The 26,054-nt window shown below is 40.4% G+C and overlaps 1 protein-coding gene across 2 annotated transcripts; it reads left to right on the top strand.

Moving 5' to 3' along the window:
• The first annotated feature begins 30 nt into the window (after positions 1-30).
• Positions 31-24,628, top strand: LOC135472155 (integrin-linked protein kinase-like). Of its 2 annotated transcripts, XM_064751517.1 has the most exons (13): positions 31-526; positions 1,950-2,115; positions 4,777-4,872; positions 7,210-7,306; positions 7,740-7,820; positions 8,201-8,286; positions 8,599-8,708; positions 9,201-9,322; positions 10,740-10,861; positions 11,690-11,761; positions 15,636-15,735; positions 16,380-16,510; positions 21,806-24,628. In XM_064751517.1, exons 1-13 carry the CDS (start codon positions 438-440, stop codon positions 21,956-21,958), a joined length of 1,425 nt encoding a protein of 474 aa, XP_064607587.1. In that variant the 5' UTR covers positions 31-437; the 3' UTR covers positions 21,959-24,628. The 2 variants fall into 2 exon arrangements, with proteins under 2 accessions (XP_064607587.1, XP_064607588.1); XM_064751518.1 differs by lacking the exon at positions 11,690-11,761.
• Positions 24,629-26,054: the final 1,426 nt, after the last annotated feature.

Here is a 26,054-nt window from a genome sequence, read left to right as displayed (position 1 = left end):
AATGTGGGACAGGCGTGTCATTTGTCGACAAGTTCAGGATGGTGTTGATGATGAGGGTACAGATGTGAAATATTTTGTGTTGGACGTTTGTGAGGATACCCAGTTGTTGTGCTTGCTGTCCGAAGGGTACTGTGTGGATCCTGGGAAGGATCGGAGTGCAAATCGGTTGTGTTTAGCACACGTTTTTTATTGTTGCCACCGAGTTTGTACAGTTTTCGGCCCTCTCCAAAACCGACTGGGAAAGTTAACATATTCTGCCCAGTGGGTGGCTCTTTCCACTTGAACAAGTTTTCGGGAGTGGAGAACATTTTACCGGGCTAAGGAAACGTCTGGAATGGTTGTCAGGGATTGACGTTGATGTGTTACGCAGGGAAGAGAAATTTCGTGGAAAGTTTGCGGCAGGGCCTAGTTGTACTACTATCGAGGACGGAGTGAAAATGGATGATATTTTCTCACAAGTTCGGGAAGGAAATGCTTTCCATGTTAGAGTTTGGCTGGATAATACAGAGAATGATTTAAACCAAGGGTAAGTGAGCATATACAGTGTTTGCTGGGGGGGGGGGGGGGGGGGGAGAACAGCTTATTATTGCCTCGCCGGTGTGGGTCAGACTTCGGTAGTGGATGCAGCTTAGAAAGTGTGTGTAAAGTATTTAGTAGATCATTGATGGTGTGTTTTGATTGGCTGTTTGGACTGAAATAAACAGAGCACATGCCACCCAGCCTCCATATTAGGAGGTGTATATAAATAGCTGCTATTCACAAGGAGTGAGCTAGAACAGTCAGTGACTAGTTGACCCAGCTTCCCAACATCTGTGAAATGCTCAGTTGTCAGAAGTTTGCCTGGCACCGCTGCACTGCGGACTGCTGGCTTAAACCTTCCTATCACACTAAGTTAGAACTAACTACATATATACAGCTCATACTGAGCTTTACATTGAATTACCATGCGTCATAAACAGTGCTTGTTGAATTCACACTGATACACAATTTGTGTCTATTTAAAGTGTTTTTAAAAGGGGGATTTGAATACTTGCTGAGTAAGCTTTTTTGAGTGTATAATTGCTTACGGAAGTCTGAATGGGAGAAGCGGTCCACAGACTTATAGGCTGTAAACTGTTTTTGTTGGCAGCATGTATATGTAAAACAGTAACAACTCCAGAGTGAATAAACATTTACTGAGGATTCAGCTTTGTTTGTAAACATACTAATAAGTGTGTTAGTGTCCAAAATGCTATCCGACACTCCTGAATTATGTTAAAGTCATGTTCAGTTTTAGGCAATATTTTAAGCAAGTTTTCAAAGAGTGGTACTGCTGGTACAAAAATCATTCTGAACTAAAAGCATGTAAATGTCTACATGTAATGTGCCTCCCTTCTCATACTCTCTTTAACAGTACTGGTACTTTAATATACTTGATCATATGAGTCATTTTTCAGTATCAGTTCCTGCATACTTAATGTTCAATGTTAAGAATTTTAAGAGTAAGAATTGATTTAAGGCTTGTTATTTTGTCTTTTCAAATCAGTTTGGCTGGGGGTGGGGGGTGGGATTGGGGATCTCTGGCCGAGGTGATTAGCTTGCCAGCATGGCACAATAACCCGGGAGCATCTCAACAGTGCAGTCACTGTGAGTTCAAGTCCACATCATGCTAGCCTACTCTCTGGCTGTATGTGGGAGTCTCATCCAGCATCCTGCAGAGGGTCTGTTTCCTCCCACCAAAATGTTGGCTGCCATGGTAAAGTTGAAAGATCTTGAGTTTGGTGTAAAGCCTAATAAAATAAATAAATCAGTCAAATCAGTTTGCATATTTAGTAGCTGAAAACACTTCATATGGCTCATTATTATGAGAAGGAGTAAAATGAATTTTTCTTCTGTGCTTGGATAGTTTACATGTGGTACTAGTAATGGTGTCAGAGCTGATCCAAATGTTTGTATCTCTTCTGCTTTAGAGATGACCATAGGTTCAGTCTGTTACACTGGGCAGCTTTGGAGGGGCGTACAAACATTGTAGACATGCTGATCCAGAGGGGGGCGAGGATCAACGCCACAAACATGGGGGATGACACCGCCCTTCATCTGGCTGCTAGCCATGGACATAGGGATATTGTTCTCATGGTAAGTAAATGTAACAGTGTCTTGGGAAACATTTTCCTATATCCAGGTCTTGCTATACTTAATTCGCCTGTGGCATGAAGTCAGGAGGTTTGTCCAGTAACTGAGGTGGATTACATTGTACGCAAATAAACCTGGCCACATGTAGTTGTTACACAACCCCATATTGTACATAAATAATGACAGTCTATTGTTGGCCATTATCATTGCCATCACCATGGTGTGTAGGGTGTAATGGAATTCTCACCTGAGTAGTAGCCATTGGCATGCAAGGCTCTGTCATTTAACACCCCCAGGCACAGTCTAGTTTCCTCCCACCGTAGTGGTATTAGTGAAATATACTAGAACCGGGAGTAAAATACCAATGATATAAACAATACACAATCCATGATTTAGCACTCCCAGTCTCTTACCTTTACGAAGTGAACCAGTGTACTTGTACTTCATATTCACTTCCTACATGTGCCTGCCTTGAGTGCCAGTAATGGTGTTAACTGTTCAGAAACAGCCTGTGTGTACCACCTATTAAATTGTGTCTATGCATTTGGAAAGAAGATAATAACCGCCTGTCTCTGTGTGATTTTCTTTGGTCATCATACTCATTGAAAATGCTCCCAGGCACACGCCCATGTAATCTGAAGTCTTCTATTGTAGCATGGCAAGGCAAACAATCAAACAGACAAAATCAGAAAAACAGTTACAAACGTATATTACCAGATGCCTCAAGTCCGCACACACACACAGGCACTGACAGGAGGAATGTCAGCTATGGTCCAGAGACGGGTATTACATTAGATCATACTCTGTTGTTCCTGATTGTATGTGGAGTTTTGAGATCAGTCTCGGTCTCATCAGATCACTTAGAGCAAATGGTACTTTCATGTACTTGTAATATAGTATTGAATGACATGAAAATGTTTTACTGGATCTCCTGAAACCTACTCATGTGGGCTCGAAGATTTGGGATTTCAAACTTACTCATCTCTTGGCAATTTCTCTTTTATACGTCTGTTTTATATGGATAAGCTGGATATGTATTAATTAACATGTTTTAACAGATTGAAACATTTTGTCTTACCATCCTGGGACTTTGTTGTCATGATTACATATTACAAACACGTGGCACCATTCAGAAGTATTCACCACCCTCTTGCGTACAGCAAGACGTACATACAGTAGGCTATGCTTCTGAGTGCCACCTGTAGATTACTTTTAACCATGAATTTAGCCAGGGGGGTAACTCAGTGTGTGTGAGACATCCTATTCTGACAAAATTAACCTGGGAGAAATAGGGCAAATAGGAGAAAATTGGAAATGAGATGGCCTGATTTCAAACTGTGGCTAAATCTATGGATTTAATCCATGCACTACATGTACATGTAGTGTGCTTGGTTTGAGAGTAGAAGCTTCTTGGCTTCAGAGATGATCAACTTGTCTAGATAGATTGCAGATTTGCAGATTGCTTAGCTGAAGTACTTTGTTGTCTGACCTTTAGTTGTTTGATTTTTCATGCCAAACTGTTTGTGGGTTCTTATGGCAGTAGAGATTTCACTCGGAGTAATCACATTTTGTGTTATACTGGTAAAAGATAAGTACTGACATTTCTGTATACATGTACCATGAGCATGGGCTGAATTGCTGGTGCCAGATGCTGTGTATTAAAGGCTACACTACAGACTGTCAGGTCAGTGGCCATTGGTGTACTGCGTTCTGTAACCTTCATAAGCACCATTCATGTGATGAATTGGGTTGAGGAAACTAGACAGAATCATTTGGACGATTTCACCAGGCATGCCTACCAAACAAGATGATGTCTTGGCACATTTATCTTCACCTTTATGCGTGTACATGTGCTTGTATGTCCAATAAATATCTGATCTGACAACAGTAGCACCAACAGCTGGCCCGTCAGGCATCACCTAGACCAGGTATAATAGTGGAAATGAAGCTGACTGTAAGGTTACACCTGTAGTGGACTGGAACACTGACATTTAGCCAACTTCATGACACAATGTTCGGTGGTGGTTCAGTGTGTAACATTTATGTACATGTATATAGCCCGAGGGTAAACAAACCAGTGTGATACTACATGTGTGCCTCAGAGGTGGATTAATAGGTCAGACATGTCAGAAGGACTGCTCAGTTATCATATAACCAGCCAAACCAGTCTGCAGGAGATGAGCAGCTTCAGCTTGGGCTCCTGGGGGAGCTGGTGCCGGCTCAGTTCTGTCACAGAGTTAGGCTGCAGGCACTGCCTTGGGTTCACTTGGGTTTGAAATCACACAAGAAATCTGATATCATACACATTTATAGATGTATTCTAAATTTCCTAAAATTCTGCCCACAAAAGTTTACTTTTAGAGACAAATAAATGTCACAAAATATTATTGTAGGTGCTGAAACATGCAATTTTCCGGTAGAATATCAGCTCATGTTCCATGCAAACCAATGTCAAAACATCCAATCAGCAGAACTCTCAGAACCAGGAAAATTGGGCAAGTTAGTCATGGATGAAAATTGTGGTCGTTTTGGGTATTCTAAATCATTGTGGAAGTACATGTATTATTTTCTCATTCTGTTGTATATTCTGCGGTTTTAACTGATTGGTTTTTAACCGATTTCCATGTCTGTGTATAATGTTAAATCTGACACCTCTGTTCGCAGCTACTTCACAATAAGGCCAACATCAATGCAATCAATGAGCATGGGAACACTCCTCTCCACTACGCCTGTTTCTGGCAGCAGGACCACATTGCTGAGGTATACACCCCTTCTTCTCTGCTTGACTGATAATGCTGAAGCATCACTGCTCCAAGCCTCCAAATAAATGTTGCTCTTTTGACATTGCAATATGTTCTAATATTCATTTGGCACAAGTTTTGACCATGGAATCTGTGCTTTTGCATTGTGTGGTCAAATTTGTTATTTGATCAACAATATAGGCATCCTTTGACCCAGTGATGGTTAATAGAGGATATTGCACAGTGAAGGTTCAGTACCATAAATATTGTTCGAAGCGTCGAGTGGGTTATCATTTCTGCCTTTCACGAGAACAATATTTATGGTATTCAACCTTCACTGTGCAATATTCTATTAATTATTTATATGCTGACATTTTCTCTACGTGTATATAAATGCATATCAGTTTATCTGTTGCATCTGTGAAAAAAATAAGCAATGTGCTATCTTTGTTGTATTTCTGATTCTATTCATATGCGATGCAATTTCGTTCACATCCACGCTCACACAACTTTTTTACAGTTTTAAACGCTGTCTGTAAGTAATTATACAAAGGTGCTTAATGCCAATGCAATATAGGTATTTAGGTAAATTAAGTACATGAAGAATTTCTACCTCTTTTGTTGGCGAACTATATATTGTGCAGAAGTGCAGTCCATGAAGATTTCATGGTCTCCAGCAGTGTAATAGCAAAATGTAATAACAAAAGTGATATCTAATTAGTGAAAATATCGTTTTTATCAGTCAAGGAAATACTGGGATTTTATAATAAATCTGTGTATGTCACAGCCAGACAAGTGGTTCATGCTCTGTCGAAGGCGGCCCCTGGACCCCGGCCTTTTTGGGCTATGATAGTAAATTTCAGCTATTTTCTTGGTTCACCACAATCATGTCTGTCACTGACAAGTGGAGTTCTCAGGAGAACTATGTACCAGATAGCTCAGTGAGAAGTCGAGTTCTCAGGAGAACTATGTACCAGATAGCTCAGTGACAAGTGGAGTTCTCAGGAGAACTGTGTACCGGGTAGCTCAGTGACAAGTGGAGTTCTCAGGAGAACTATGTAAAGCATCACTGACAAGTGGAGTTCTCAGGAGAACTGTGTACCAGATAGCTCAGTGACAAGTGGAGTTCTCAGGAGAACTATGTACCAGATAGCTCAGTGACAAGTGGAGTTCTCAGGAGAACTGTGTACCAAATAGCTCAGTGACAAGTGGAGTTCTCAGGAGAACTGTGTACCAGATAGCTCAGTGACAAGTGGAGTTCTCAGGAGAACTATGTACCAGATAGCTCAGTGACAAGTGGAGTTCTCAGGAGAACTGTGTACCAGATAGCTCAGTGACAAGTGGAGTTCTCAGGAGAACTGTGTACCAGATAGCTCAGTGACAAGTGGAGTTGTCAGGAGAACTATGTACCAGATAGCTCAGTGACAAGTGGAGTTCTCAGGAGAACTATGTACCAGATAGCTTAGTGACAAGTGGAGTTCTCAGGAGAACTGTTTACCAGATAGCTCAGTGACAAGTGGAGTTCTCAGGAGAACTGTTTACCAGATAGCTCACTGACAAGTCGAGTTCTCAGGAAAACTGTGTACCAGATAGCTCAGTGACAAGTGGAGTTCTCAGGAGAACTGTGTACCAGATAGCTCAGTGACAAGTGGAGCTCTCAGGAGAACTATGTACCAGATAGCTCAGTGACAAGTGGAGTTCTCAGGAGAACTGTGTACCAGATAGCTCGCTGGCAAGTGGAGTGCTCAGGAGAACTATGTACCAGATAGCTCAGTGACAAGTGGAGTTCTCAGGAGAACTGTTTACCAGATAGGTCACTGACAAGTGGAGTTCTCAGGAGAACTGTGTACCAGATAGCTCAGTGACAAGTGGAGTTCTCAGGAGAACTATGTACCAGATAGCTCAGTGACAAATGGAGTTCTCAGGAGAACTGTGTACCAGATAGCTCAGTGACAAGTGGAGTTCTCAGGAGAACTGTTTACCAGATAGCTCACTGGCAAGTGGAGTTCTCAGGAGAACTATGTACCAGATAGCTCAGTGACAAGTGGAGTTCTCAGGAGAACTGTGTACCAGATAGCTCAGTGACAAGTGGAGTTCTCAGGAGAACTGTTTACCAGACAGCTCAGTGACAAGTGGAGTTCTCAGAACTATGTACCAGATAGCTCACTGGCAAGCGGAGTTCTCAGAAGCATGTAAAGCATCACCACCAGATAGCTCACAGACAAGTGGAGTTGTCAGGAGAACTATGTAAAGCATCACAAATAAGTATATTTAGTTGAGTTAGACAAATCAGTTGTGTATGAAGCGGCATGTCATTACAGAACATGTTTGTATTTGCATCTTTCTTCTCTTGTAGGATCTTGTTAACAGTGGAGCCATCGTTGCCATTGCCAACAAATATAATGAATCTCCCATGGATAAAGCCAAGCCGTATCTGTCGAAAATGTTAAAAGGTAAGTTTCTTGTTGTTGTGTGTATTTAAACGTTAAGTAATTATGGTTGTGTTTGTGTGATGTGTTAAGGTTGATGAGTACTGTAAACATTAGTTGTTGTTGTGCATTTCTGTTCGTGAGGTATCCTGGTGGACTCCCACAAATGACATATAACCTGAACAAATTCCACCATAGAGTATACTGTAAATTATGATACAATTATGAATTATGAAAACATTATTCCCCTCCACGAAACTGATGAGGGACATGCAATAGCTTTCCATTTGTGTGACCTTCTATCTGTTCCTCTGTCAACCATCTTGGATGCCCTGGCTGCGATTCAGAGGTTAGTACATGTACATACATGTACTGAAAATGGGAATTTATTTCCTAATAATGCAAGGGTGGGGATCTATTGGCTACTGCCCTTTTTATCATTTGCTCTTTTGTTCAGAGAGAGCTGCAGCATTAGGTCAAGATTTGAACAAAATCCCTTACAAAGACAGAAGCTGGCTGGGCTACAAGACCAGGAGTCGTAAGTGATCCCATCATGCTACACTTCTATAAAATATGATTAACATTTCTGCTTAGTCAAGTAAAAAGTAACATTTCACCCTTTTGGAAAGTACATACCTTGTAAGTGAATGTTAATAACATGATTGCTTTTAGAGTTGGGATTGTTTGAAGCATTTTTGCACACTGGTATCTAACTGTTAAAAGACTGTTCTCAAGGGTTTTTTGAAGAATCAAGTTTTGTTTAAAGAATTTAGTCTTAGCAAAATATCATAGGATATGAAAGATCAGGAGTAATAAGTTTTTAACTTTAAGGTTGTTAAGTGATTTGATGTGTTAGTAAAATATGTACTGATCGTTTATCTGTTGCGGTTGGATTAAGATTTATGTCTTGTATTTCAGGGGACGCTACTCTGTCTCGCCATGCAGGCATTGACATTCAACAGTTGAACCTTATATCTCGCATTGCCAGCACACACTCTGGTGATGTAAGTCTCTCACAGTTTAGGGGACTATTCTACCACAGCATTTTGTACATTTAAATTCTTCTGCATATTTCCTGTCTTTCAAAGTTTTTTAAGCATCTTTTTTTTAGGGTTACATTTATTAGTCCTAATGACAGTGAAAAAATCTTTTCCTAACATAAAATTACTTTTTTTGGATTCATGTTTAGAACAGAAATATCAGAGATAACAATGAGAAAAACATGAGAAAAAAGCATGAGAAAACATGGTTGAACGGATTAATTTTACTAGTAAACCATACCTGTGATGTAAGCACTCTCCTGTCTGATGATGCAGGTGTGGCGAGCTACCTGGCAGGGCAATGACATTGTGGCTAAAATACTCAGTCTGCGTGAATGCACAATCCGTACCTCCAGGGACTTCCAGGAAGAGTTCCCGCGTCTCAGGTGAGCCCATCTGTACCTGTCTCTCCTTATTTTTTCATTGAAGATGTAAAGTTTCATTCATGGAAGAACCCTTACTTATAGATCCTGATTGTAGACACATACTTACATGCTTCTTTGTACCTTATCATGTCAGTCCAGCAAGGCTGTATATATTCCATATATTTTGTGTTACAGAATCTTCAACCAGCCCCATAACCTGGTGATACTCACTCGGTTCATGCCATTCAGATCACATATTCCATGTTTTAGGTTATAGAATCTTCACCCATCCTAACATCCTGCCGGTACTGGCATGTGCTAACCAGCCTCCTCACCTGGTGATCCTCTCTCAGTTCATGCCATTCAGATCACATATTCCATGATTTCTGTTACAGAATCTTCAACCATCCTAACATCCTGCCTGTACTGGCATGTGCTAACCAGCCCCCTCACCTGGTGATCCTCTCTCAGTTCATGCCATTCAGATCACATATTCCATGATTTCTGTTACAGAATCTTCAACCATCCTAACATCCTGCCGGTACTGGCATGTGCTAACCAGCCCCCTAACCTGGTGATCCTCTCTCAGTTCATGCCGTTTGGATCACTCTTCAATGTCCTTCATGGAGAGACAGGTAAGTCTTGGATGGGAATATCTCTATACAATGGACATGGACCTGTGATAGTATATTGACATTGGGTCTGTGTGCCATGTAGACTTTCCCAATTTCAGTTCCCTGCCTACATTGCAAATCTAACACCCCTGGGGAATGTGTATTACGAAGTACATGTACAGACTGTACTTACTGTGACCTGCTTGTTGGCCAGGTGTTGTGGTTGGGTTTACCACCACTGGGGAACGTGTATTAAGATGTACATATACAGACTACTTATTGTGACCTGCTCATTGCCCAGGTGTTGTGGTTGGGTTTACCACCACTGGGGAACGTGTATTAAGATGTACATATACAGACTACTTATTGTGACCTGCTCATTGCCCAGGTGTTGTGGTTGGGTTTACCACCACTGGGGAACGTGTGTTAAGATGTACATATACAGACTACTTATTGTGACCTGCTCATTGCCCAGGTGTTGTGGTTGGGTTTACCACCACTGGGGAACGTGTGTTAAGATGTACATATACAGACTACTTATTGTGACCTGCTCATTGCCCAGGTGTTGTGGTTGGGTTTACCACCACTGGGGAATGTGTATTAAGATGTACATATACAGACTGTACTTATTGTGACCTGCTCATTGCCCAGGTGTTGTGGTTGGGTTTACCACCACTGGGGAACGTGTGTTAAGATGTACATATACAGACTACTTATTGTGACCTGCTCATTGCCCAGGTATTGTGGTTGGGTTTACCACCACTGGGGAACGTGTATTAAGATGTACATATACAGACTACTTATTGTGACCTGCTTATTGCCCAGGTGTTGTGGTTGGGTTTACCACCACTGGGGAACGTGTATTAAGATGTACATATACAGACTACTTATTGTGACCTGCTTATTGCCCAGGTGTTGTGGTTGGGTTTACCACCACTGGGGAACGTGTATTAAGATGTACATATACAGACTACTTATTGTGACCTGCTCATTGCCCAGGTGTTGTGGTTGGGTTTACCACCACTGGGGAACGTGTATTAAGATGTACATATACAGACTACTTATTGTGACCTACTCATTGCCCAGGTGTTGTGGTTGGGTTTACCACCACTGGGGAACGTGTATTAAGATGTACATATACAGACTGTACTTATTGTGACCTGCTCATTGCCCAGGTGTTGTGGTTGGGTTTACCACCACTGGGGAACGTGTATTAAGATGTACATATACAGACTACTTATTGTGACCTGCTCATTGCCCAGGTGTTGTGGTTGGGTTTACCACCACTGGGGAACGTGTATTAAGATGTACATATACAGACTACTTATTGTGACCTACTCATTGCCCAGGTGTTGTGGTTGGGTTTACCACCACTGGGGAACGTGTATTAAGATGTACATATACAGACTGTACTTATTGTGACCTGCTTGTTGCCCAGGTATTGTGGTGGACCAGAACCAGGCCTTAAGGTTTGCATTGGACATCGCCCGGGGGATGGAGTTCCTACACTCCCTGGAACCTATGATTCCGAATTTCCACCTCACAAGTAAACATGTCATGGTAAGTTACCTTGTTCTGATCCATGTGGGATTATTCCGAGTGCTTAATTAAATATGTGTACCTGACAAATGAAATGGACATTTGACTTTCATGTGTGTTAATGAGAAACCTACCATTTACTCCAGCTTTCTGTTCCAAATAATTTTGGGTAATTTTGGTTGAAAACTTATTTTTTGGTGCTTAGAAGATAATGATATTTCTGTCAATCTTTATTTTGGTGTGGTTGTAATAAGGAATAGGTGAAACTCCGGTGTGTCCAAGCTTTTGTGTCTTTGGCCTTTGTTGGGAAGTCATCGGTAATTTTTTTCCTTATTTTGCTTTAAGTGTGCTTTTGTCTGTATAAATCAGTAGTATTGAAGTCCGTCATTCAGATTACCTTCTGATTAGTTACCTGACAAATTACTGGTGACTGATAATGACTTTCGATGTTCACGAGTGGTCAGTGGTAGAATATAGGGAACGTTTTCTCATGTTAAAGTCAAGTTATTATTTTGTGTTCAAAACAGTTTTCCGGTATAGATGGTTGTAGAAACTTTAATTTTCAGTTATTGAAGAACTAATTGTATATATTTCTTATTTATTTAAAGGATGTCAGGTACTCTGTAACTTCAGTAAATGTATGGATATAAATGTACACTGCTGTCATTTGACGTCTTATTAATGTAACTATAGCAGTTAGTAATATAGAGCTGGATTTTGAGAAATACTTAGGAAAACTGAATTGTAAATTCTCTGCGGTAAGTAAACAAGTCCAGTCCCTGTTGCCAAGAGTTTGAGTTTCAGAGCCCCAGTAACACCCTTTGTGGGTAACCATTTCTCTCCTCCTAGATTGACGAAGACCTGGCTAAAATTAACATTGATGACCCTAAGTACACGGCCAAAGATGCTCCAATCAATGCGGTAACTTGCTTGTGAAGAAAACCCGGCAATAATGCGTGTGCTTTGGGTACTTTTGTTACTAACACAGTTGCTGCATCTAGTTGGTTGATACATCAAGTTATGCATTATCTGGTGGATACATCAAGTTATGCATTAACTGGTTGATACATCAAGTTATGCATTAGCTAGTTGATACATCAAGTTGTACATTAACTGGTTGATACATCAAGTTATGCATTAACTGGTTGATACATCAAGCTGTGCATTACCTGGTTGATACATCAAGTTATGCATTATCTGGTGGATACATCAAGTTGTGCATTAACTGGTTGATACATCAAGTTATGCATTAACTGGTGGATACATCAAGTTGTGCATTAACTGGTTGATACATCAAGTTATGCATTACCCGGTTGATACATCAAGTTATGCATTAGCTGGTTGATACAACAAGTTATGCATTAACTGGTTGATACATCAAGTTATGCATTATCTGGTTGATGCATCAAGCTATGCATTAGCTGGTTGATACATCAAGTTGTGCATTAACTGGTTGATACATCAAGTTTATGCATTAGCTGGTTGATACAACAAGTTATGCATTAACTGGTTGATACATCAAGTTTATGCATTAGCTGGTTGATACAACAAGTTATGCATTAACTGGTTGATACATCAAGTTATGCATTAACTGGTTGATACATCAAGTTATGCATTAACTGGTTGATACATCAAGTTATGCATTAGCTGGTTGATACATCAAGCTATGCAGTGGCTGGTTGATATATCATGTTGTGCATTAGCTGGTTGATACATTAAATTGTGCATTAGCTGGTTGACATGGTAAATGCCCTGTCATACTAATAACTTTTTTTATACCGCAGTTCTAATTTCAGAGCAGGGTTCACCCTTTCCTGATATTAACTTTCTCTCTAGGAATGTAGGAAGCTGGTGTGGTGTTTGGGAAGTATAAACACATGTTTATTATCCAGGTTCCTGTTGGTCTCTTTAGAGTCTCAATATCTCTTCCTAAGCTGAGATCCATACTGTATGGACTGCACAGTCCTCTGACTACATCATAGCAGCACACTGGGTGGTGGCTATATTCTCTCACTTTTTGGCCTACTATGGATAAGGTGATATTATACACTGTATACAGTGCTTGGCTATATCTACATTCCCCATGGCTATACACCAGCAGACACTGTAATGCACAACATATAAAATGTAACAACAACATAATCAGACAGGAGACCTAGAGTTGCTATGCAGACTGGTGGAAGCTGCACTGTCGCTCCTGAGAGACCTAATAATTCTTGTGAGTGTTGTGTAAGGCACCCAAAACCCATGGTTACACTGGCGTCAAAAGGCCAGGCTGAAAAAGGCTGGCGTAGCACTGGCTCCATTTAGTTTACCAATTTATTTCTGTTCTCCTTTACATAGCTAATGGTCAGATTGGTAGATCTAACCTTTGATTCGCCTACAGAGGATGCACACCTGTCACATCTGGTATTTGTACATGTATGCGTGTGTATCAGCAGTTACCATTTTGCGTTTCTATGGATGAAAACGATGGGCCAAATGGAGACATCCTAATTTAGGCAGACCAGAGGAAGGTGTTTTGAGTGGAGGTGGCTTAGTTAGTGTAAACATCTCAGTTGTCTAAGAGCTGGCCTTGAATCATCAATTTTTTGTATATTGTAACGGCAACTAGTCACAAACAGCTAAAATTACCAAGGCCTCTTGATTCATTAACAAGTATATGATCACAAGAAATTTAAATGTTTTTGTTTTAAGCAGTTCAGTTTGATGCTGCTAGGAAACTAACCAACAGATGCCAAACATGTGGTTATAATTCTGCCCAATGTCACATGGCATCATAAAGAACATAGTCTGAGAGCTCACCTCAAGGCTGATAAATGATTATTGGCTTCTGACTGAATCATAGAAGTGTGTGATGATTTAAACCCTTTGTGTTCAGATGTTCTGTAAATATACCACAGATCTAGCTCAAAAATACTGTAGGAACAACCAGGAACAAAATTAGGCGAACACTGTTTTGCCTCTTTTCCTGTTACGTATGCCGAAAAATTCTGAGACACACACTTTTGCAACTTCAACACAGCAGTGCAGAGAAGGATGGTTATTCAAAAGCAGACCTAGGTGTTCAATCTTGTCTCTGATTTTGTCTTCAGAGGATAAATGTTCTGTGATCAGATCAGAAAATAACAGAATAACTTAGATACAAGCTGTTGTGTACTGACATATGTTTAACCTAGAATCTAACTACGTAATGTACCCAGTTAATGGGTAATGTAGTTGGTTCATTTTACCATCTTCTTCTGTTTGTACAAACACCACAACTGATTGGTTTCAGTTCTTCAGGTTAAACTAGCTATAGTTACATGTAGCTACTCAGCCACAAGTGAGCCTGTAGATGTGGTAGTTTTATGGTTTTGGAATTGTAAAAGTGGCATCTCTCTTTGAGGTGGGGGATATATATATATATATATATATATAATCTCCCTTAAAGATAGGAAATATATTCCTCGATAAACTGTTGTATGTTAGAATTCTGGTAGTTTCTTGTCAACAGAAAAAGTAGTTTCATGGATTGTCTGCGAAATTATAGAGAATCATCTTGTGGGCAAAAACCAGTTGCCTATCAAAATGGCCCCATCTTGAATTGAGTATAAAGTTTGACAAAGTTCTTCAGGAATGTAATAGATTTCAGTATCAGCTAATGATTTGTATTCAGATATTCGTAGTTTAATTTCAAGTTTCTAAAATTTTCAACTTTATGTTTGGTGTTTTAATGTTTAATTTCTTTTTGCATGGATGTAGAAAAGTTTTATTTGTGGAGAATGCTGTATTTTTCAGGTCACGTTGTTTTGATGTGTTTATTTGGTTGTTATGAAGTGTTGTATTGCATACATATGCACATGTTTGTATTACAGGGGGTATTATTGTATTATGAATGTTTGCTGGTGGGAAAGTGTGTTGCATTTTTTTTTTCAGACAGAGGATCATATTTTGCATCTGTGGATTTTTGGAAATAATTGAAATTATTATCATTTGTTTGTCATCACACTGCATTAGTTTTGGTGATTTGTAAGAATGTGTGTGGTAGTTCACAGAGAGTTAACTACTCAGCGGTGAAGCAGTAAGTGTTTCCTTGATTGGCCACATCTCTTGGCTGCGTGTTGTCATGCGTGGAATGCATGGTTACTGTGTTTGACTCCAAATTTGGCCTGTAAAACTCCACTTTCAGAATGACCTGAAAGCGTGAAAGATCATAGTCTTCAGTTTTATAGCCAAAGTCCTTCTTCTGAGAAATTGTTCAAACCTCATAGTGAATGTAGATTTACAATTTTCTGTTAGTACATGTAGATATTCTGCAGTTTGAGGCGGTTTGGTAGTAAATAATGGGGCTTGTCTCTCAAGGGCTGTTTATATTAATGTATAAAGAGGAAATTCTATTTTTGTTCTATAGTTAAGGAATGTCTGTGTTTGATTCTGATTCAATGTGAGATATATTGTGTTAATGTCTGTGTGGATTATCAAGATTCATCAGCATAGCAGAAAACATACAGATAGTTGATGTGCAAATCATATGAAAAAAGAGAACTTCAACGTAGATGTTACATGTAATTTCATATTTTACACAGTATCTGATAGATGTGAGTCAATATTTGTTGGTATGGCTATAGACACAGTACACTAGCTGATTTACAGGAAGTTAGAAAGGGAGATAACCTTGTGTATGCCTGGTAAGTGGTACAATCCAATTAGGTCTGGATTTTATCCTCATAGGGTGTAATTCTCACTTCCCCTTAATACCTGACATCACCAGGAACATCGTTTTCATCATCAGCTATTGTTTTCCTCTTCACAGATTGATGAAGATCTGACTGCTCGTATCAACATGGCTGACTACCAGTTCACTTTCCATGAGAAGGGTAAACTCTACTCCCCTGCTTGGCTGGCTCCAGAAGGTAGGCCATTTGTATTTGTCCCGTGAAAAATCATCAGAGAGATGCTTGTTTGAGTTGAAATTTACTTGTTCATTTGATCAACAGCCATAATGGAGTAAAATGTTGTTTCATGGGTTTAAGTTGAAACTACAAGAGTTTGTATGTTTGCAGCATAGCAGAAATATTGTGTGTTTCAAGAATTGGTTTCAGACAGCAAAAACAGGATAATAGAGGATCCTGGAACAATAACAAAACTATGTAGGGGGCAAAGTTTAACAGTTTTCCTGTCTGGTGATATTTCTTGTTGTTGAGGATCTCCTGTTGCTGGGATACCCTACTTCTTCTCATTTTTGGAACATCTGCTCTTTTTAACCAATATACATGTAATTGTAGCAGGAATATTTAGTTTCCTTTTTCCACATAGTTAGTACATCTAATGACCAACATATTTATGTCTTTACTCTCTGAAAACACTGAGAGACAAATGTAATTCTTTGTTTTCATTACTACTTATATCTGTCCTGAGAATTAGAGTATGTATAGGGTATGTTCACACTTCATTGGCTGGATTAACCATCTCTTGTTTATAAATCATGCCTTTATAACTAAATATGAAGCTTGTGTGAAGTCCCGCTGTACATGTAAGTCTTCTGTCTATGTTGAAGCACTGTCAAGGAATCCTGCAGACATCAACCAGCGTGCTGCGGACATGTGGAGCTATGCCATCCTGCTGTGGGAGCTAGAGACTAGGGAGGTTCCATTTGCTGAGCTCTCGCCCATGGAGATTGGCATGAAGGTAAATGTTATCTGATTTCTTACATGGTCCCTTGGGTTTTTCTTACACTGCCCCCTAGGTTTTTCTTACACCGTCCCCTGGGTTTTTCTTACGCCCCCCTCTGGGTTCCTTTTTTTTTTTTACGCCGTCCCCTGGGTTTTTCTTACATTGTCCCCTGCATTTTTCTTACGCCGTCCCTTGGGTTTTTCTTACACGGCCCCCTGGGTTTTTCATACACCATCCCCTGGGTTTTTCTCACACCATCCCCTGGGATTTTCTCATGCCATCCCCTAGGTTTTTCTTACGTCGTCCCCTTGGTTTTTCATACACCACCCCCTGGGTTTTTCTTATGCCGTCCCCTTGGTTTTTCATACACCACCCTCTGGGCTTTTCTCACGCCATCCCCAGGGTTTTTCATACACCATCCCCAGGGTTTTTCTCACACCATCCTCTGGGTTTTTCTCACGCCGTCCCCTGAGTTTTTCATACACCACCCCCTGGGTTTTTCATGCACCGTCCCGTGGGTTTTTCATACACCATCCCCTGGGTTTTTCTCACACCATCCCCTGGGTTTTTCATACACCATCCCCAGGGTTTTTCTCACACCACCCCCTGGGTTTTTCTCACGCCATCCCCTGGGTTTTTCATGCACCATCCCCTGGGTTTTTCTCACACCATCCCCTGGGTTTTTCATACACCATCCCCAGGGTTTTTCATACACCACCCCCTGGGTTTTTCTCACACCGTCCCCTGGGTTTTTCATACACCATCCCCTGGGTTTTTCTCACACCATCCCCTGGGTTTTTCTCACACCACCCCCTGGGTTTTTCTCACACCATCCCCTGGGTTTTTCATACACCACCCCCTGGGATTTTCTCACACCGTCCCCTGGGTTTTTCTTACCCGTCCGCTGGGTTTTTCTCACGCCGTCCCCTTGGTTTTTCATACACCACCCCCTGGGTTTTTCTCACCCCGCCCCCTGGGTTTTTCTTACACCACCCACTGGATTTTTCATACACCACCCTCTGGGTTTTTCTTACACCACCCCCTGGGTTTATGCCAGTAGTTTGCTCAGTTAGCAAATTATGTAATTTACTGAAATAACTCAACTCATTGATACAAGGCTTTCATTTCTGTGTTTAAATTTTCGTGTACAATTTTATTTCGAGAAATCTTGGCTGTGACGATTTTGATATTTGGACCGACTGTCACAGTTCAGAATGCTTGCGTTGTTAAATAGAAATAACATTCAATCTGCGGCAGAAAAAAATTGGTGGCGTATATTTATCTGCTAAATTGGAAATCAATGCCACTTACTTTACATACCTGAAATCGTTAAACATGTAAAATATCGGTTTTGGTCTTAGTTTATAGCTTGCCATTTCGGTATATCAGTAGTGCAACATGAGCTTTTTGACTCCATCTCTAGCAGTCGATTCCTCCATACACATGCTGGCCATTGTTTACACTAGCGTTGAACGCTGACCTTGTATGATGAGCTTGTGTTCTGGTGGCTCTGGACCAGTACCTCCACGGATATTGGCCACAGACCCCCATTAGTTTTCCATAAGCGACAATGTTAACGTTTAGCGTTGTAGCTCAGTCCCAAACATTCCGAGGCCAATAAGCTTTGGTGCATACCTGGCCCAGCCTGAGAGAAAGAAGCTGTAAAAATCTTGACATAGGTTGACCGTCAAAATCTGGACCTTTACATGCCGGCAGCTGGGAGGGGTGCTTAGCAACGCCAAGGGGACGTCACTCGCAGCCTCATCACCACCTGTCTCCTTGTGTCCTCTCGCCCAGAATTTCAAACTTTCACCATTAAAACTCATACCTGCCCAAAGCTTAGACAATTTCCATCATTTTCATACCAAGCATGCACTTGTACACTAAAAACGGCAGGCTGGCAGCAAAAAAAGACTTTACACCCTAAAATACACAGAACTACAATCGTCCCTACTGAAAAACGCAAGTTGTAATGGGGGTCTGTGTCCTATCACACCAGCCAACTTTTTTTAAAATCAATCATTTTTGCACCACATAATGCTTACTACCTCTAAACCTCACACATAAAGTTACAGCTTGATACATGCAAAGACTTTTCAGTAGGAGGAATTTAACTTGGGGTACCCCTATCTTGGAAATGTGTCTGTTTGTCCGTCCTCAAGCACCAAGTTCAAAGCTCTGTAGTGCACATACCCTTCAAAATATCTTAACCAGGTCAAATGTTTTGGAAAGCTGGTATGTATATCTGCAAGAAAAATGAAAAAATTCCAATGACAAAGTATTTTACATTTTCCATTGACAAACATTTAGAAAATTATGGATTTTCAAGTAGATTTTCTTGTTTACAGCAGTGTTAAGAAAATACTTAAAAGCCAAAAGTGTCAAAATATATATCAAAAGACAGGTAATTTATCTGACAATTCACTTACAAAATATAGGACATACCTTTTAGCAACTTTGTGCAAAATTTGACTTAAAGTGATACAGGTGGGTAGCAAAGCGGAGTCTCAAAATTCCAGAAAAGTACATTTTGATCACCATCAAAGAAAACGTATGCATCCAAATTGATATAGAAATGCTCATAGGCAGAGTTTCCATGGATAGGGCTAAAGAAAAGACTAGTATCCCTTTTACATAGTGATTCACATGATAAAACCCTTTAAAAGATCACCCACTCCCCCTCCTCCCCCACACTACCCCCCTTTCCCGTCTCCCCCATGGCTGCCATTGGTTGGCTGGCTTACCTCAACTCACAGTGCAAAAGAATCCCACCACCTGTGTTGTTGCCTCAGACTAAATTAGTACTTTGCACATAACAAACACCAAAGTGTGACACTGGCATCTACAAGAGATAAGTAGAGGGGAGAAATATGAATTTGCCACTTACAAAAATAAAGCCACACAGTACATGCACATTGGTCATTCAGACAGTCAGCAAGGCAACCCTCCCAAGACATGTTGAAGGGACCCAAGAAGAGGGGAAAAGCTATACTTTTTAACCTGTAACAACACAGAAATCCTCAAATAATCAGTGAGAAATTACATCCGTAATCAGGTTCCACACTGGGTGTTGCTGGGTGGGCATGAGGAATGGACATTCAAACTGTCCGTACATATATGAGAAACCTGTGACGTTTCCCCGGTTGGGGGGGTGGGGGGGCCGGAGGGGTATGTGTCATGGTGTAGTACCGGACCAATGACGGGGATTCTAGGTCGGCCAAGGGAGTGGAAGACTGCATCCGAATGGTCAGGCCTTTGAGGAAGCTGAACGGCTAGCAGACCCCACTCACCTAGGTAGATCCCAGTTCAATATATGCATAAACCAGGCAAAGTTCACTGACGCCATGTTTGGGAGACAAGATCTAAAGAGGTAAACCAAGACAAAAGCTCAATAGGTATTAAACTAGGATGTGAAAGACATATGTAGCTGTCTAATTTCTAACTTGTGTGTGAGGACATTGGAAACATAAAAAAAATCCCAGTTGCCCAGGGAGGTGGATGCCACACTGGGCCAGATACTAAAACAAAAACTCCTTTGAGATGTCGCAGGAACAGCGTACTATGTTCTGGTGGAAAAACAGACACCTGGTGGGGCAGAGACTCATTTTCACAAGGGCAATATTCCAACAGATCACACTCACATGTATGCTAGAAACTTGAAATTGATCATTTTTGTTCCAACGCCACACATACTGTGTGAGTGCACATGTAACTTGTCAGAGGAATGAATATACACATGCAATGAAAACTACATGCCTACAGTGGTTTATTTTTAAGTTTAAAGAGGAAAATTTACCTTGTCCACTTCAAGTCTATGCCCAAAACAGCAGACAGTGTTTCAGCAGAGATGCCTGTTTTTAATGTTTTGTGACCTGCAGGATGATTTGAAGCACATTTACCTAGTGTGTGGTGGCACACATGGGAGGAACCTGACTTGGTTTGTAAATTAAATGCACACTGGCCCTCTCTACTACTCTAGCCAAGTAAATTAATCTGCTGATGTGTTTTTATCCACCTGTGTGAGGCTGGGCCCTTATATGTGATGCAAGGCCTTATTGACCATCCTTAATCACACCACCCTATCTATCAGCCACATACTCCAATTTCACTCGCAGCACTCAAATTTTGCATTATTTATCAAATGTCAGCCCCAAAAGAGACATTTTAAAAACCAGGAACAATGAAACATTGTCTGTGTTTGTTCCAGTCTGTTTATACTCCTGTACTACCCTTGACCACAGAGCGTTTTAGCCGATTTTTAGACAAAATGGATATGTGGGGAAAATATAGAATTAAAAAGCTTTAAAACTGCTCAATCAAGTTCCATGTCAATGCAAACCACATCGCAGATGTACCCACCAAATATTATCAGGCTGCTGCCAAATCTGAGCACACAGTGACATATTACATGTTTTGGCACAAGTGGACAGATCAGGCCACAGACCCCCATTAGTTTTCCATAAGCGACAATGTTAACGTTTAGCGTTGTAGCTCAGTCCCAAACATTCCGAGGCCAATAAGCTTTGGTGCATACCTGGCCCAGCCTGAGAGAAAGAAGCTGTAAAAATCTTGACATAGGTTGACCGTCAAAATCTGGACCTTTACATGCCGGCAGCTGGGAGGGGTGCTTAGCAACGCCAAGGGGACGTCACTCGCAGCCTCATCACCACCTGTCTCCTTGTGTCCTCTCGCCCAGAATTTCAAACTTTCACCATTAAAACTCATACCTGCCCAAAGCTTAGACAATTTCCATCATTTTCATACCAAGCATGCACTTGTACACTAAAAACGGCAGGCTGGCAGCAAAAAAAGACTTTACACCCTAAAATACACAGAACTACAATCGTCCCTACTGAAAAACGCAAGTTGTAATGGGGGTCTGTGTCCTATTCCTGCGCTTGTCTGATGAGTTTGTGTTTTGGTTACAGGTGGCTCTGGAAGGCCTGCACTTGAGCAGGGATATCCCTGTGCTTGTCTGATGAGTTTGTGTTCTGGTTACAGATGGCTCTGGAAGGCCTGTGCTTGAGAGGGGGGGGGGATATCCCTGTTTTTGTCTGATAAATTTGTGTTCTGGTTACAGGTGGCTCTGGAAGGTCTGCGCTTGAGGGGGGATATCCCTGAGTTTGATGAGTTTGTGTTCTGGTTACAGGTGGCTCTGGAAGGGCTGCGCTTGTGGCGGAGGGGAGGTGTATCCTTGAGCTAGTCTGATGATTGTGTTTTGGTTACAGGTGGCTCTGGAAGGCCTGCACTTGAGGAAGGGGGAGGGGGGCATATCCCTGAGCTAGTCTGATGATTTTAATTTGGTTACAGGTGGCTCTGGAAGGCTTGCGCTTGACTGTACCTCCAGGGATCTCCTCTCACATGTCGCGCCTCCTGAAGATCTGCATGAATGTGGAACCGGGGAAACGGCCACGCTTTGACATGATCATCCCAATACTGGAGAAGATGAAGACATCAGGCTAAGCTATGATGATCTCAGCAGATACAGAAAGACATCAGGCTAAGCTGTGATTATCTCAGTAAATACAGGAAGACATCAGGCTAAGCAACTCTCTACAATTATCTCAGCAGATGACAAGACGTCATGGCAGAAAGATGTGATCTTCATTTGAGACTATTTTGAACGTTTTCACATACAAATTCAAAATTGTGGATGATAGTTGAAAACTTGTGAGTTAGTGTCAAAAGTGTAAAGTACACAACATAGCAAATATATGGATCACAGCTTCTATTTATTCATTGAGCAACGTTTCAGTATAGGTAGTAATGCCGTTATCAAGCAGTATTACCTGTTCTGCAACGTCATTCACTGAACAACAGTTGTGATCCATGTATCTGTTATGTTATCCAACTCAACTTCTAAATGCCTTTAAAAGAAGCGTAAAGTACACATTTTAGCGTTTGAAGAAGAAAAGCAGAATATTGTCATGGAGAATTTCCAGGTACTTGTACGTGAATTGAGCTGTTGGGACATGGTACAGGAGATGTACACACTATACCACAAAAAATATTCATGGCAGACATATTTTAATAAGGAAAAAAAAATTTACTCGTTTTTGGAATTCGGAGAACTGTTTTCAGAATGTTACATGTTGATGCTGTATATTGTTGGTTTGAACTCATTTTTGTAACATACCAGTTTGAATACAAGATTTGCAAGTGGCTGTTAAACACCAAGTTGTACTTGTCAGATGCTTAAGGATGCTGATGTTAGCAACGGGCATTTCATTTGTTACTAAAAGTTACTTGTACATGCCTCTACTTCATAGTAATGTCAGTCAGGCAGGCACTGGGTAACAACATTGCATTTATGCCAGTGCATATTGATTGATTTAAATGTTAAAGGTGAAAAGAAAGTAATTTTGAAGAAAAATTTAAAGTTGTCCAAACTGAAACTTACGTCCAGGGACATGACAAAAGGTGGATGAGAGGACCTGCATCTCATTCTAGCATGGACTTTGGTGAAAACGTTGTGTATATTTGTCATGTCAACAGTTCCGGAGGATGTAGATACAATTGGTTCTTTGGAAGGCTACTGTTGTGTTCTGGTGAATTTGGCGTCTTCCCCAGAATCACTCTATCATGCTGTTAGTTACCATGGTTACGTGACGGCACAGTTGTTGTGAAATCCACGGGAATCATAGTGCCTTTTTACATCCAATTATTTTTTTCAATTTTAATCAGGTTCCCAGTTTTATGTCCTAAAGTTGTGACAGACAATTGATGCAAAATGTCAAATAATTTTGAAAGTGTTTTACTGTCTCTTACTGAAGTCTGCAGGTTATACGCTTAACAGCCCAGATGTTGGGTTGTTGCAAAACATTTTATTTTCTATTGTCTCAGAATGCTGGTTGGTGATTTGTCACCAGTAAAGCAGTACACTCAAAATGGCTTTTGATCTGCCTGAAAAATACAGCAGTATTTTGATTGGGTTGTTGATGCGACAGTGCGGTGTAATTGACAGCAGTCAAGACTGCCTTGTGTTGTCTAGGAAGCAGTAGATACCAATCTTTGATTGTTGATATATAAACCATGCATTTGTCTAGCTTATATGTATTGATCACTCATTATTTATCACTGCCATGGTATGAGTTTAGCTTTAGTGTATTGATTAAAGTGATCATGTTATAGATTTGAATGAAGTTTTTGCACCAAATTTCTGGTATTTGGTTTAGTATCCCTGCACTCATCTGTCAAAAATGTCAAGTGTATTTAGGGGTGTTCTTTCCAAAGTGTACTCTGTATAAAGTTTGGTTCCCATGCTGGAATAGCTGTGGTGTGTGTTTGTCTGGAACAACTTGGCCGTCCACATGTACAGGTAATCTGTATCTGGCGCACTGCATTTGTCTCATAAAACCATAGCTTTAGAAATACATCAGCACATTTTCTTGGTTTAGCATTTGTGTGATGTAACGGTACCTATGTGTCTGGGCAGGCTTGCCAGGGGTAGAGCCGATAATGTCTACATCTACATGTGACAATTATCTGGTGTATTTCGGCTATCAGTGCTACTTATCGACATACACTAACTCTCTCTCCATAAATAAAGTACTACATAGCTGATCATATGTGGTACATGAGCTTTATCAAGTATTACGCAGTACTGACTGTTGGGGGGCAGGGGGATTTTAGTCCTTCCACCACCTTGACTTCGGGAGAACTGTGTTTACAGGAGACAACAGGAAGGGTTGGGGAGGCCATGGATTCCTGGTGCTCTACATGTAAGTACATGTACAACAACCACTCCTAATTGCCAGCCAAAGGCTTATCTATGGGTGTAACGTAGCAACTCAGTACTACCATTTGATTTTCTGCAGCAGCTGTATGTTTTCAATGGTGCTGTCTAAATCTGAACAAAGAACATTACTTAAAATTTTGTTTCTCCAAGTCAAGTTTTTTCTATTTCTGCATGAATGTTTTGATTTTGCATTTTGTTTGCTTTCAGTTCACTTATCCTCAAGCATGTCAAGTCCATTTAATGTATTATGTCACAAGCATAATTATCTCCCCTTAATGCTGATATAGATATTTAGTTTATAATACCAATGTATGGTTTTAATTTATCTCATTACTTGTACTAAGTACTGGTACATTAGGTAAAATGTTATTCTTTTTTAAATAAAATATTGATATAAAAAGTATAATGGTAGTGAAGTTGATTTTTCATATTAAAGTTCCAGCCATATCAGCCTTCTGTCTGACACAAATACTCTTTGAAGATATGTGTTTATTGATTTATTTTATTGGTGATTTCCACCATAATTAAGAACTTTTTGCTTATACAACGGCGGCCAACATTGTGATTGGAGGATAAGTATGATAAGAAATTCGTCTGATATCACATGATCTTCAATGAATCATTTTGGGTACAAAAGTTAACTGAAGACGAACTGACCACAACAAGCAGTAAGCATGTGTTATTTCAACAGTGTTGTGGCATCATTTCAAACCTATATAATCTGAAGACGGCTAAGCGAATGATCATCCCTGTTGATGATTAAAGATTTAGATGATCATTTATCTAACAACGGACAGTTGTGTTCTTTCGCGAAAAAGATGAACAAGTATTTAACTACATGCCCGTTTAACCACCTTACAAATTTGCCCGTAATGTTTACAGATCATGAATGATCAGTGCAGCAGGATATTCAGATAAACTCATTTATAAATTCTTGAAAAATTAATTTTATTTACATGTTCCTGTCAAAAACAATTCCACATTATACACAGGTATGAACACAATATGGGCATGGTATGTACAATGTTTGCTGTAGGACCATGTATGTCAATCTCATGTTCATGCAATAATTTATACACACAACCCAATAATAACATCCTGTACAAGCCTTACACATCTGTTACATCTACAGCAATATACAATAATGTGTTCACACCTGAATACCATATCGGCTTCCTCTACGGTCGTATGTGGGAAGGTCTGCCAGCAACCTGCGGATTGTCCTGGGTTTCCTTCCATAATATTGCTGGCCGTCGTCGTATAAGTGAAATATTCCTGAGTACGGTGTAAAACACCAATCATATAAATAAGTAAATAAATAATACCATATCATATTAAGCAAAAGGCTCAATGTGTGTATTATAACAGTATTTTGATACATAAGAGTACAGAGAAAAGAGTTTGATTATATCAGTGGCTAGCTCACTTTATATGGCTACATGAACTTATCATCGATGTAAAAAAAACATGCTGATGATGAAATAACATACAACTTTATAGAAGAATGTCATAAACAGTCACCAAATAATAGTATGCCTAGTCTTCATACAAACAACTAACCCAGAGTTTGACATCAGCTAATGTAAGAGAGGCAAGTCACTTCCAACACCCCAGTAACAGTCCTGCCTCAAACAGTTGTGTCTGATTGGTCGTCCCTGATGAAAGGTGAACATTTACACACACAAACACATCAAGTTCATGTCTGACGACACTATTACTGTTCTGGAAGATGAATGATCTCAATTCCTACCTGATGATTAACACAACGGTTCTATGACTGCCCCAAGTGGTTTTCATGAATACTTATAGCGCAGTGCCACT

The sequence above is a fragment of the Liolophura sinensis genome, chromosome 8, assembly GCF_032854445.1.
Source record: "Liolophura sinensis isolate JHLJ2023 chromosome 8, CUHK_Ljap_v2, whole genome shotgun sequence".
NCBI lineage: Eukaryota > Metazoa > Mollusca > Polyplacophora > Chitonida > Chitonidae > Liolophura > Liolophura sinensis.
This window is presented reverse-complemented; position numbering and strand designations above follow the sequence as displayed.